We start from the raw sequence: 13,564 nt of genomic DNA, 5'->3' as shown, positions 1-13,564 counted from the left end.
TCCCTTAATAACGATGCCCACCTCTTCTGTCTTAAGGCTCCATGGTGCACCCCAGAGCAGGGCAGCCCTCCTGTCTCTCCCCCCCCAGATAACCCACCACACTTGTCCAGGTACTTTTCCACAAGTGCAGCTGGCTGGGTCTGCCCTTGCTCAAAGCGTGTCCGTGGCTGCGCTGTGCCCCCATGCTTCTGCACTGGGTATTTGAGGCTTCTCCCAATGTGCCCAACTTGCTTTCCAGCCCAGCTCCACCACCGGCCTGGCTCCATGTCCTGCAGCACCCCCGGAGGCCCTGTCTCTGCTCCTTGCCACTCCCCTTTTCAGAGAACTTGCTCCTCTCCATAGGCTTCTAAGCTTTTACTCACCTTGCTCCTCCCCACCCCCTCCTCCAGGAAGCCTACCCTGGGCTCTAGGTGACCGTGTCCTCCAGAGTCCACACAGAGCTGGCTTCTCTGGTCGAGGGACTTGTTTGTTTAGGTGGGGCCGGGTAGACGCTGAGCTCTGCCTGGTGTACGTAGCCTATACAAAGTGCTGGACTGAGCCTTTAATAAGGAGAAACAAAAGACATGGTACGCATTCCAGGGCTAAATATTAATCGCTTGGCGTTCTGCATGTATATACTAGTGAAACATATTTAATGATTTAACTTTCTTGTTGAATTTGCTTTCTTTTGTAGTAATCTAGGAAACTGTATTTTGGAAGACATTTGAAATTATATAATTCTTAAATTAAACATTTTTCAAAACTAAAAAAAGAAAAGATCTTGAAAGAGTAAAAGAAACGAATGCAGAATAATAATTGAGAGGCAGGTTTAGAGGCTGAGCCGCAGAATCAGGCAGGGCTGGCTGTAAATTCCTGGTCTTCTCAATATTCTGGCGGCCCTGGAACATGACATCAGTTCTCCAAGCCTCAGTTTTCTCATCTCTAAAATGGGACTGATGATGCCCTGTATGGTTCTTTATAAAACAAAATGATTTCCCATAATCCTAAGGCACCTAGCCTACTGCCTGGCCCGACTCTTGCTGACCAACGGGAGGGGAGGGCTGGTGGAAGGAGGCTTTCCCGTCTAGGGGGGTGGGAGGCTGGGCAGGACTGACCCCTCCAAAATATTAGAGGGTCCTCTGGGATCCCCTGGTCTGTAGGTCTTCTTGTTCTACAGCCTCTGGAAGATGAAAGTAAAGATACAGCCAGCAGAGATGAGGGCTGCTCTGAAGAGAGGCAGGGGGAGCAGGGGGAGGGGCGGGGTGAGTGGGAAGGAGGTTCTTTGTCTGGGGCCTGGGAGGGACCTCTCTGAGAAGTAGAGGAGGGGCCTGTGAAGGGCGGGACAGCAGGGTGGGATGGGAGGATGGCTCCACTCTTTGAAACCACCAGGCAGAAGCTGGACTCAGAAGCACTAATCTAATGGAAAGAAATTAAAATCTCACTTGGTCCCATCCTGTCTTTAAGTCTCCTGCCCTTCACAGAACCCTTCCCACCGTCTGCGCCCTTCTCTCTAACCAAAGCCATTCAGCACATCCCCATCCCGCTGTCCTGTCCCCAGAAGTGCCCTCTGTGTCTGGGCTGTGGGACTGCAGCCAGCAGTGTGGTCCTGTTTCCCTTCGCTGGAGATGCCACCCCCGCCCCCACCTTCCCCCTCAGCCCACGTGGGGCAGCGTTGGCTCAGCCAGTCTGGCCGGGCCTCCTGTGCAACCAGGCCTGTCATTAAGCCCTCCTGGGTCAAGTAGAGAGGATGGCCGCTGGTGCGGAGTGCCAGGCCCGGGCCAGGGCAGGAGGACGGCTACCCGCTCAGCCCAGGCCCTGGCCTCCTGTAGCCTGTGCTGGGCCTGCCAGACCCCTGGCAGGGCGGCCAGCAGAATCTCAGTGGGCTGGCCTTGATTCCATGTTTTCCCCGAGCCTCTCAGTGTCTGGAGGGGAGACGTTGTCATCCTCCTTACCCAGATGAGGACATTGGTTGAGAGAGTTTAATTCTGTTGCCCAATGTCACAGAATCGGTAGTGACAGAGCTGAGATTCAGCCCAGGGAGGGCTGGGTGGTTTCAGAGAAGAGGCATGAAGGGACTGCCACATTCTTCCCCAGACTCTGAAAGTCCCAGCCTGGGGCTCAGCCCTCCCAGCCAGTGCTGGGTCTGCCCTGGTAAAGTCCCCATCGTTGCCAGAGCCATCAGGAAGTGGCCGGTCCACACCGGCTCAGGTCTAGAAGTGACCACCTGTTTGCTGGAAGCATCCAGGAGATCCTCCTCCTGGGACAATGTGGGAGGTGGCTCCGAAGTGACTCATGACACCATGTTTACACTCACAGAGAATTATGACAACCCTTTGCAGATTATTTCCTGAAATTTAAGAAATTTTTCAATTTAACAGCATTGTCACTGGTTAAAAAAGAACAGAATCTTAACTTGTGTCTGTGGGCTGAGAAGTGAGTGAACTCTTGCAAAAATAATTAGTTCTGAACCAACTTCCAGCTAGACTAACTTCCAAGCTGAGAGTGAGGCTGCTGCTTTTTTTGCCTTCAAAAAAGACCCTTGGTTTTATAAAGATCAAGATGCTATGTTTGGTGAGGAATAATTTTGACACTGGCTGACTGGGCCTTAGAGTTTCTGGTCCTGGAAGATGAGGATTGAAAGTTCTGGGACCCAGGTCCCCTGGAGATTCTTCTGGTCGCCCAGGCAGGAGTCTGGTAGATCCGCACAGGCCAGAAAAGGGCACAGAAGGCTCAGAAGACAGCAGGTCACCTCAGGGTCAGGGTTGAATGAGAGTTTTTATCTGTCTCTTTCCTGAGGAGCTGGGCATGAGGCACTCTGTGCGTGCATGTGTGCGTGCGTGCATGCGTTTGTGTGTATATGTGTATTGTGATCAAAGACTTGGCTCCCCTGGCACTTTGCGGACAAGGGTCTGAGAAGTCCTATCTCCCATTTGGTACCAGCGGGACCAGAGCTGAGGGATTGCTTCCCTCTTCCCTCCTCAGGGTCCTAAAGTTTTCAGCTCACAAAGCATTTTCACGTCCTCTTTTTTTTTTCCCTTAACGCAGGCCCTGGGGATTGAACCCGGGCCTTTCTGCACGCCAGGCATGCATTCTACTGCTGAACTATACCCCCCACCCACTTCACATTTTCATCTATTTCATCTGTGTCTTAGATAGAGGAGGGTGCTAACACCCTCAATTTACAAAGAGAGAAGTTGAGGCTCAGAGACGGAGCCGGGTTCCCCAGGTCACAGGGCTGGCAGGATGGTTTATAGGCATGGGAAATGCTAGCTTTGGTACTGAACTTCAGCACACAAAGCATTTTTCACATCCTCATCCCACTTCACCCTTGTCTTCAGTAGGGGAGGGGTGTTTGCATCCTCATTTTACAAAGAGGGAAGTTGAGGCTCAGGGATGGAGCTGGCTTCCCCAAGGTCACAGGGCTGGCAAGAAGGTTATGGGCAGGGATGGATGAACCGATCTGGTTGGGGAGAGGGCTGTCCTTGATAACAACTGGCATGTTTGATATAAAATTATACAGTATATGTTGGGACAAAGGAAAAGAAATAAGTGCCCACTCAGTCTGAAAAGCAAAGGTGATGAATGGCAGACACATTATAAAGTGTCACAGTGAAAGGTTATCTGGGCTGTTGGGAGAGCCAGGCTCAGGGAGTCAGAGTGCATATAGGAAAAGTGTTCCAGCTTTGCTGGTGTTTTTCCTGCAGCAGGTGGGTGGGACCCAGTTAGTGTCTCCCGGCATAAATTTAGCATCAACAGATATCTCTCCAGCTCCACTCAAGTGCAGAGCCGCTCCTGCTCCTCCTTCACACCTGGGCACCCTCCGCCCTGCCTGAGCTCTGGAGACCTCCCCTGCCCTGGGCCTGCCCTTTGCCTGGGGCCCTCTGGCACCTGCCCTCCTCCTAGCTCTCAGCCCCTCCCCCGCCCGCCTCTGATGTGCTTGGCTGAGCTGGGCCGGAAAGGACAGATTCTTAGTCACTTCTGTTGGGCCACAGGTGGAAAGTTCTAGGGCCTGTGCGCTCCCCCTCCCCCACTCCTGCTTCTCCACTTACCAGCTGACTCTGTCCCAGAACGTGAGCAGGAAGTTGGTGGGGGTGTAGCAGGGTGGGGGGGGGGGCCTGGCCTTCTGGCCAATTCACTTCTGTAGGCAGAAACCTTACTGAAGGGCTGGGATGACGTGCCCACCCAAGTCCCTGGGCAAGTGCTGGGCAAATCCCTGACCCTCTCCAGGCCTCAGTTTACCCATCTGTGTACAGGCAGGAAAGTTCTTGCCTTGCTTACTGACAGGCAGGCTGAGATGAGGTCATTGCAGGAAAGCTCTTATCCTTCATCTCGAAGGGTAGTTAGTTATCTCTGTTGCTCAGTCCACTGGTCTCTTTGTGTGCTGTTCCTCAAAGCCTTGTTCGGAAAATCCCGGGGAGGCGTGATCCAGGCAGAAACCATCCCTGTTTGTGTTGGTGTGTGTGCCTGGGGGAGGGGGGCAGGGTGTGGAGGAGAGTCCGGGAGGGCAACTGGGAACCAGGAGGGGTAATGCCTCCTATCTTGGTGAGCACTTAGCATGTGTCAGCCCCTGCGCTGAGCTCTGAGGTTGAATAAAGCCATGCTTCGGTCCTCCAGGAGCCCCCAGTCTCGGAGGGGAGGCCACTGTGTTACAGTCAACCACAGTCCGGGACCTCAACTTCCCCATCATGCTAGATTGTCCCCTCCAGCACTGTGGTTCAGCAGGCGTGCTTCAAAGTAGCTCACAGAAGCCCTCCACCCAAATCACACCTGCTGGGAAGTCCTCTTTCAGGAAGCTTCTGGTCAGATTGGACACACAGCGCCCCAGCACCCAGGTGCAATGTTAGACAAAGCTCAGGGTCTCACTGGAGCCCAGCATGTGGGAAAGAGAGGATGTGGGGTTCCCTTGATCCAGCCGGGATGAGCCCAGCCAGTCTCTCTCACCGCTACTATGGCCTCTTCCTCTGGGTTCCCCTGCCCTGAATCAAGCCCTTCCAGACCCTCGAGCCCTGCGCTGCTTTGACCTCTGTCCGATTTCCACAGACCCCCTTCTAACGTGCATGGAGACCCCACAGCCTGGCACCCAATCTCCTTGTTCATCTCCATGCCTCGGTGCACAGCCCAAGGCTCAGTGATGCCTGAGGCAGAGATTTTTGGCTCTTTCACTCCAGCCCCTCCCCTACTCCCCCGGTCCCTGGTCAGACTGGATTCCTGTGCCTCTGTTCTGGCTCCCAGAACTGGCTGCCCTTCCCCACCTCGGCACCTTTGTCCTCGCTGTTCCCTCTCCCCGACGTTCTCCTTCACCTAGTCCGGCTGCCTTGCACAACTCCAGGGGACCCATCCATGGTGATTTCTGACGTCAGTGCCCTCTGCAGCACAGCCCAAGAATTCAGCGCCCCATTGGAGTTGTGCCAGGGAGCACCCCTTCCATGTCAGGCCCCCTCCCCGGAACCCCACCTCCACCCTGAGTTCTCACTCCCCTTTGAAGTCTCACGGGACTTTGCTCCCATCCTGGCTTTATCAGACAACTGTTCTGTCTATCTTCACTGAGTAAACACCCGTTTGCGGGGCTGATGTCCCCAGGGTCTGGCCCATGGCTTGCTCTTGGTGACCTCCCCCATCCAGTTCTGGTCAAGCAGGCTCAGCCTGGCAGAAACTGGCCGAAACTTCTGTGATGGGGGCAGCCTTCCTTCTCTCTTTGGCCTAAAGGGCATCACCTCCAAGTCTCCTCCTCTGGCGGGGCTGGGAAGCCAGCTGATGGTGGGCGAGAGATGGGGGCCGGTGATGGACCCAGGAGTCCCGGCCCTCCAGCTCCTTGTTCCTTAAAACTGGACTGCATTAGACCAATGTCCAGACCGCTGGTGGGGCAGAGGCATGGATGGTGAGACTGTTAATAGTAATGATCAGGCCAATGATAAAGGTGATAAGGACAACAGAAATCAAGGTGTGGCCCCCTTGACATTCTCAGAACCCCATCCTCAGACCCTCTCCCTGAAGGTCCCTACCGCCACCCACCCACCCAAGCCTGGTATGAGGGAGCCCTGGGGTGCGGGGAGTCTGGTCTTCAGGCCCTGAACTTGGCTGGGCCTGGCTCCCCCAACTCCCTGTCCCCATAACCCACCCACACCTCCCCCACCATCTGTCCAGGTGCCTGTAGGCTGTGACTCAGTGTCTGCCTGACCTCAGCATGGGCCTCAGCAGGGGGAAAGGGCAGTTTCCTGAGACTGGCTCTCCAGGTCATGACGCAGGAGCCCAGGGCTGGGGCCTTAAAATGCCTTTGTTGGTAGGCTCAGGAATCTAGCGAAACTGGTCAGGGGGCGGCTCCAGGGACTGAAACCCCTCCCTCAGCCACCGCCCCTCCCGCCGAGCCTTATAACTGCTTCGGTCTTTAGTCTGAGCGTGCGGCAGCTGTTGGCAGGAAGGAACTGGTCTGGTCTTACTCCCCGGGCTTGTGCTCCTGACTCTTCCGCTCGGAGTTGCTCCAACTGGCTTTGCCTCCAGGCTTGTAGTGAAAGGCAGAGTGTTCGTCCCCAGCATTTGGACTCCTACAGCCCCAAAGGCCGGATCCCCACTGCCTTCCAGGTCCTAGATCCCGGCAGACGCTGAGCCATGGCTTCCATGGGGCTGCAGGTGATGGGTATCGCTCTGGCTGTGCTGGGCTGGCTGGGCGCCATACTGAGCTGTGCGCTGCCCATGTGGCGTGTGACGGCCTTCATCGGCAGCAACATCGTCACGTCGCAGACCATCTGGGAAGGCCTGTGGATGAACTGCGTGGTGCAGAGCACGGGCCAGATGCAGTGCAAAGTGTACGACTCGCTGCTGGCGCTGCCGCAGGACCTGCAGGCGGCCCGCGCCCTCATCGTCATCTGCATCATCTTGGCCGTGCTGGGCGTGCTGCTGTCGGTGGTGGGCGGCAAGTGCACCAACTGCGTGGAGGATGAGAGCGCCAAGGCCAAGACCATGATCGTGGCCGGCGTGGTGTTCCTGCTGGCCGGCCTGCTGGTGATGGTGCCCGTGTCCTGGACGGCCCACAATGTCATCCGCGACTTCTACAACCCACTGGTGGCCTCTGGCCAGAAGCGGGAGATGGGAGCCTCGCTCTACATCGGCTGGGCTGCCGCTGGTCTGCTGATGCTCGGTGGGGGCCTGCTTTGCTGCAACTGCCCACCCCGTAACGACAAGCCCTATTCGGCCAAGTACTCTGCCGCCCGCTCCGCCCCAGCCAGCAACTACGTGTAAGGTGCTACTGTTGACTCTTTTTCTTTCACCTTTGTTTCTCCCTGGACTGAGCTGTGACCTGCAACCTGTGACCCCGGGATGGCCCTGACACAGCCACAGGCTCCTGGTGGCTGGGCAAGCAGGGACTGAGCCAGGCCATTGGCTGGCAGCCCTCAGCCCCTTCTGGCCCTCTCAGACACCTTCCCAAGACCACCTCCAACGCTAGCAAGGATGGATGGAAAGAGACTCCTGTATCACTCTCCTCTGAATAGCTGTGGATAGAGGGGGCTGGCTCCTGCTGGCCGGGACAGCTCAGCTCTGACTTTGCTTGGGCTCTGCCTCTGAGTGGGTGCCCAGTGGACGATGGGACCATGCCCGTGTTGACCACTGTCCCCTTCTGTGATCTTCCCCACTCCTTCAGCCAGCATCCTCTGGGTGGATCAGCGAGCACTTGGGCTGTGCCTAGCCCAAGGAAACCTGTGGCCACGAGAATGGCTGCCTTGCTCACCCACCTGCCCGTGGAGCACGGTTGCTGAGCACAGAGTGGACGGACAGGTTTAGAGGGGAGGGGCGGAGATGCCACAAACTGGTTTGGGTAGTGGTGGGGGAGGGGGCCAGAGAGGCAGCCGAGGCTGCCCGCACCCCTTCCAGCCCCCACCCCGCCTCCTCAGGGATCTGCCTCTGCAGCCTCAGCAGAAGGACCCTGAGGCCCCCTGAGACTGGCCACCTCTGGGTCCTCCCCCCCTGCCAAGGTCATTGGTCAGCCTGGGGAGGGCTGGGGAGCAGTCTGTCTCTGGCCCTCAACCCAGGAAGTCCTGGGCTTTTCCTTGTCTCCTATGTGGTTTCTGTTTTGTAATTTAAACTATTTGTCACGGTAATTGCTATTATTTTCTACAATAAACGGGACCTGTGCACAGGAAGGCTCTATCGTTTGATTTCTGCTGTGGAGGTAGGCGGGACAGGGTGAGGGCCTGGACCCCAGGCAGGAACACACAAAACTGGTTTGGGGGAATTGTGAGATAGTGAAACTGGCCCTGACCTTTGGAATCACCTTGCTCAAGCCCTCTGTTTGTTTGTTAGAGGGTGAAGCCCAGGACCCTGAAGTGCTGGGGAACCCAGGGGGGGAGGACAGATGAAACAGCCAGTCCTGGGGGGTGGGCTCCCTGCCCTCCTCTCCTTTGTCTCAGTTTTGTCTGGGCAGCCAGGCTGGTCTGCTCACCCCCCAGGTCCTGTCTCCCAGCCTTTGCTCAGGCCGTCCCTGCCCTCATCCTGGAATGTCCTTTTCCCCTTCTCCACCCCTCTGAATCCTGCTCGTCCTGAAGACCCAGCTCTGAGCCTCCTCCCCCGTGAAGCCTTCCCATGGCTCCTGCTTGGAGGAATTATCATCTGCCCTGTTCACATTCTCACCACCATGCTGCCCTTTCACCTGCCTCCCAGCTCCGCCTGGAGAGCCACATTCCGATCCCTTTAGAAATGACACCGAAGCCTGGACCCGTGGAAGCGTCACAGGCCCAGATGTGTAAGCCCGGGCTCCTGGTATGTGGGTTAGAGGTGGGGGTGCACCGCCCTGGGAGGAGTCGAAAAGTCACCTCTGTGGTCCTGCCGTGCTTGGTGCAGGGACAGCCGGGGGTGGGGGCCCTCAGTCCTGTCTCTTCTCACTTGTCCTTCTCAGGGACAGATGCCACTCTTTCCTGGGGTGAAGAACCACAGAGCCAGCATTCTGCTGCCCCTTCTGGGGCTCGTTTAATAGGGACAGCTTCCCCCAAGGGGCAGGGCTGGCACAGCGGCCCCGATTCACAGGTAAAGCAGAGGAGGCCCCAGGCCGGGCCTGGCTGAGGCCACAGGGAGGGTCAGAGGCCAGCTGGGGGTGAGGTGCTGGGACTTGCTCCCTCAACCTGCCTCCTGTTTGCGGTACAGGTAGACGATGCCGGAGATGAAGCCATCGCTGTCAGAGGCGCCAGGCCCCAACTCGAGCTCCGAGGTGGCCAGTTCCCACCGGTCCACAGGCCAGGCCACCAGGCGTTCCCACACCCCAGCCTGCTCCAGCCTGTCCAGGGTGGCCTCCAGTGCCTCTTTGTATCGAAGGTTGGATGGGTTGGTCCTGGTGGTCAGACACACCAGCCCACCTGGGGAGGGGCGGGGGAGGAGCCAACAGGGAAGGTTGTCCCCTTCCTGCTCCAGGGCGGAACTTCTCCCAGCTTTGTCCCCAGGCCAGCACTTCCCGTCTCCAAGTCCCTCGTGCTCACTGATCCCTCCCCAAGAAACACCCTCTGCTTCCTCAGTTTGATGGCCTCCTTGTACCCTCCAAGGCCCAAGTGTCCTTAACACTAGGAATTCTTGGCTTCATCCCCTTGACAGAAGGGGCTCCCTTCTCACTGCTCACCCAGCCCTCTGTTGGAGGATATGGCTGTGTCTGAACACACATGGGCTTTGGACCTTGGGTATGTCCCTTCACCTCTTGGAGCCTCAGTTTCCCAGCTGGTAGTGTGGGATGATTATCCCTGTCTCATGGGAAGGCCGGCACAGTCAGTAAGCGCTGGCTGAACGAATGAATGACCTCATCACTCCAGGTCTCTTTAGGCACCTACAGTACACCCAGTGCAGGCTCAGATACTCTTAGGAGAGACTAACGTCTGGAAGGCTTCCTGGAGGAAGGGGTAAGAAGCTGCTGGAGGAGTGGGGAAAGGAAAGGTTCTGAAGCAGGGGAGCCTGTGACACGTGGACAGGCAAAGAGTTCTTTGGCTGGCTAAGGGGCCTGGCAAGTACATGCTGGGTGAGGAGGCCTGGTTCTTACTGGTTCAGATAATGTAAGTTTCCTATCCTCCTGGACCTGGCTGCTATTTCTCTCTGACATCACCAACGTCCCTGAATCTGGCAGCTTCTGTGGTTCCTGAGGATGAGGCCTGACTACACCTGCTGGGCCTGGCAGGGGTGAGTGGGGCAGGGAGGAGATGCAATCTTGCTGTGATAGGGGCACCTTCGGGGCTTCCAGATTCTGTTCTGCAGCGAGGACCTGTCCTGAGCCTCATGACCCTCATACTCTGTCAGTCTCCTATCTTTCTGCCTGTGACTTCGCTTGGGCTGTGTTCCTGTGAGGACTGCCCCTCCCTCCCACCCCAGCTATCAGAAATGCCTCCTTCTCTAGATTCTCGGTGTACTGAGCACACACACAGTCCTGTGGGCCCACCTCTGGCCTGGTCATTTCCCCTGACCCCTACCCATGGCGTGGTGGGTGGGGTGTGTACCTTCTCCCCAGGGCAGAGGCAAGCATGGGGCAAGGCACACAGTAGGAGCACCTTAAACACAATCCTCACCTGCACCTAAGCCCTCTGTGTGGAGTCTACAGAAAAGTGCTCACATCCATCAACTCACCTGAATGGCCCCATTTCACAGATGAGGAAACTGAGGCCACAAACGATAAAGAGACTCACCTAACAGCTGTCCCTGAGTTAGTGAGGAAGCTAGAAGATGAAGGAACTGAACTGAGCCCCTACTATGTGCCAGGACTGAAACACAGACCTTACAGACTCTATTTTACCCAATTCTCACTGCAATCCTACGGGGAAGGGATGGTGCCACTCTGCCTATAGGTGAGAAAACAGAGGCTGGAGAGGAGAGTGGAGTTGTTTCTGTTTTCCCAATGAATAAGCAAGTTGGCCACCTGTCCATCCAGCCTGTTTGCCTGGGTCTGCTGATGCTGGCAGGTGAGGCTGAGCCTGCGCTGCCAGCTGGTGGCTGGGATGCTAGGCTGTGATCCTGGGTGCGACCGTACCCCTCACTTGGCCTGAGGATTTCTGAGGCTTGTGTCTGTGGGTGTGGGGAAGGGAAGGTGTGTGTGTGTGGTTGGATGGGCTGCTTCTCACCTGGCTTGGTAACTCTCAGGAGCTCAGGTATTGCACTGCAGGGCACCTGGCCATCACTGAGGGCACCCACCATCAGTACTGCATCAAAGGTCCCTGTGTGGGGGTGTGGATATGGTGTGTTGGCTGGTCTTCAGTGTGGACTCAGAGTACCCTGGAGGACGGTACCCATGGTGGGACCTGGGGAGGGACCAGGCCTGCCACTGGTGTCTGTGGGAAACAGACCCTGTGGGGGATATGGCAGGTGTGGCCCAGTCCTGGGCTGAGATCAGATCATGAGATGGAGGGCTCAGAGAGAGCGTCTCCAAGAGGCACTGGGGGGTTCAGAAGGGGACTAGGGGCTCAGTGTGGGAGGAGGCTCGTGGAGGGCTCAGCAAGGGGGATAGAATCTTGGCAAAAGAGAGGGCCTCTGTCAGGTGGATTCAGTCAGAGGGTGGGTAGGCCTTAGGGTATCGAAGAGGGAGGAGAAGTACCTTCATCGCTGGGCAGAGGATCCAGGCCCAAGGTGCAGAGGCTGAGGTGCTGGTAGAGGCCGCGGACCCGGGCCTGTTTCAGCATTCCTGGGCTCCCATCCACCCCATGCAGCTGGAGGAAGCCCCGAGCCTGCAGCTGGGGTAGGGGAACTCAGTCACAGTTCACACTGGCCACGTCCCAGCTGGGTCCCTGAACCTCAAGGAGGACAGCGTGCCCTACAGTGGATGTGGCCAAGTGTGGGAGCAGTGAGTCTGAAGGGGTAGGCAGAGATCTGGGGCCAGGGGTAAGAGGAATTTTGAGCAAGTGGGGGCTGAAGGGAGGGCAGGGAATCCATGATGGCCTCACCTCTGCAGCCACTAGGCCGGTGCCACAGGCCACATCCAGGATCAGGGCAGTGTGGGGTGGGCCCGGAAGGGCTTGGGTGAGGCAGTCCACTGCGAGGCGGGGGGCACGGTACTGCAGCGTGGCCACATCCTGGGGACAGAGTGTTGAGCCAACAACCACCCTGTGCCCGTGTTTGAGTGACCTCCTTGTGGACTGCCAGACCAAGTTCTGTTTGTGTGTTGGGGGCCCAGGGCCTGCTGGGACTACAGTGAGGGGAGACCCAGGCATGAAGTGCTTTCCTCTGCCAAGGGGCGGGGACTGGAGAGTAGCCCCCAGCTCACTGATGGTGCCCTTTCTGTGTGCCTCAGCATTGCTCTCTGCTTAGTCCAAAGTAACCTCTCAGTGGCACCTCCTCTAGGCAGCCCCTCTGCTTGGACTGCAGTCCCAGGGTGGAAAGGTCTTGGCCCTGGATCTCTAGGGGCTGCCAATCTCGAATGCTAGAGTTGGTTAGAGTGCAGGGCCACTGTGTGTAGGCTAACGAGGAGCCAGTCCGAGAGGAGATGGGACTGCAGGACTGCACCCAGATCTCACCTCCCTGTCACATTCATCGCCCTAGGATGATGCAAGGCTTACTATTCCGGCTTTACAGATAGGAAAATTGAGGCCAGGTGAGCTGAGAGAGGCAGAGGAGTGGATCCTGGCGGGTTTACCTGGTCATAGTCCGGAGCCCAGTGGTCATAGAATTGGAGCTTGTGGGTCAGGTCGGTGATGCCATGAGAGGCTCTGACTCGTGCCTGCACCTCGGGCAGGCTCTTGCCCTCCTCTTGAGCCATCCTCCTGTGGGTACCGGCCTCCATGTCCTGAGGCCCACCTTAATCCTCACTCTCCTCCCCTCCCACCCATCATCCCCAGCAGAGGAGGCTGTTAGGACGCGACCTCTCCCGGCCACCGGCACAATGCAATCCGATTCACAGTCGGGGTCACTCAGCACAGAGAGCGCGAGGGTAGACACCTGGGAGCTCAGGGAGGCGGGAAGGGGAAGGGGTGTTCCCTATGGCGGGAGGGAGGATCTGCCCCCACCTCTCTACCTCCGGCCACTGTGAGCGGGCTTCCAGGGCAGAAGGGCCTCTAAGGCGATAGAAGGTCAGAACTCACCGCCAATCTGACCTGCCAGGTGGGTAGGTGGGCGCCGAAACTTGCGGCTGGGCCTGTACAGTAAGACTGACCCTCGCTTCCACTGCCCTCGATGATTGGATGATTGGCTTTCCGCTAAGAGACAAATATCCAATCAAAGGAATGCGCTGACAACCCGCCCCCTCCACCACTAGCCAATGAGCTCAAAGTTCATGGCCCGCCTCCAGCCTGGGGAGATCTCAGACTTTTCCAAGCTGTTTTCAAGGTATCAGAGTTGAGGACCGAATCTGTGCCCTCCCGGCTCCTGACGTCCTTAATGCTTCCCCAAAGCATGAGCTTTTAGGCAGCAGGAGCCTCTGAATTCCTGCAGACCAAAGAGGGAACTAGGATCAGCCTTTATTTTTAAAACAGTCACCAAGATCCATACAACGCTGTCCAGGGGAACTTTCTTCGGTGATGGAAATGTTTTATAATATATGTTGTTCAGGTGACTGTTGAGCGCTTGAAATGTGTCTAGTGCAACTGAGGAAAGAATTTTTAAATTTATTTAAATAATTTAAATAGCCATCTGTGCTAGT

The 13,564-nt window shown here is 56.8% G+C and overlaps 2 protein-coding genes across 2 annotated transcripts; one reads left to right on the top strand and one right to left on the bottom strand.

Annotated features, from left to right (window-relative positions):
- The first annotated feature begins 6,356 nt into the window (after positions 1-6,356).
- On the top strand, positions 6,357-8,114 carry CLDN4 (claudin 4). Its single transcript, XM_006180954.3, has one exon. The coding sequence runs from the start codon at positions 6,586-6,588 to the stop codon at positions 7,213-7,215; it is 630 nt and encodes a 209-aa protein (XP_006181016.1). The 5' UTR covers positions 6,357-6,585; the 3' UTR covers positions 7,216-8,114.
- A 798-nt stretch (positions 8,115-8,912) lies between these two features.
- Positions 8,913-13,091, bottom strand: METTL27 (methyltransferase like 27). Its single transcript, XM_032459547.1, is given in 7 exon segments — positions 8,913-9,198; positions 9,200-9,320; positions 11,058-11,150; positions 11,528-11,663; positions 11,874-12,002; positions 12,563-12,712; positions 13,008-13,091. Coding segments are annotated over 6 exon segments (780 nt in total). The 5' UTR covers positions 12,710-12,712; positions 13,008-13,091; the 3' UTR covers positions 8,913-9,044.
- Positions 13,092-13,564: the final 473 nt, after the last annotated feature.

Source organism: Camelus ferus, chromosome 18, assembly GCF_009834535.1.
Source record: "Camelus ferus isolate YT-003-E chromosome 18, BCGSAC_Cfer_1.0, whole genome shotgun sequence".
Lineage (NCBI taxonomy): Eukaryota > Metazoa > Chordata > Mammalia > Artiodactyla > Camelidae > Camelus > Camelus ferus.
This window is presented reverse-complemented; position numbering and strand designations above follow the sequence as displayed.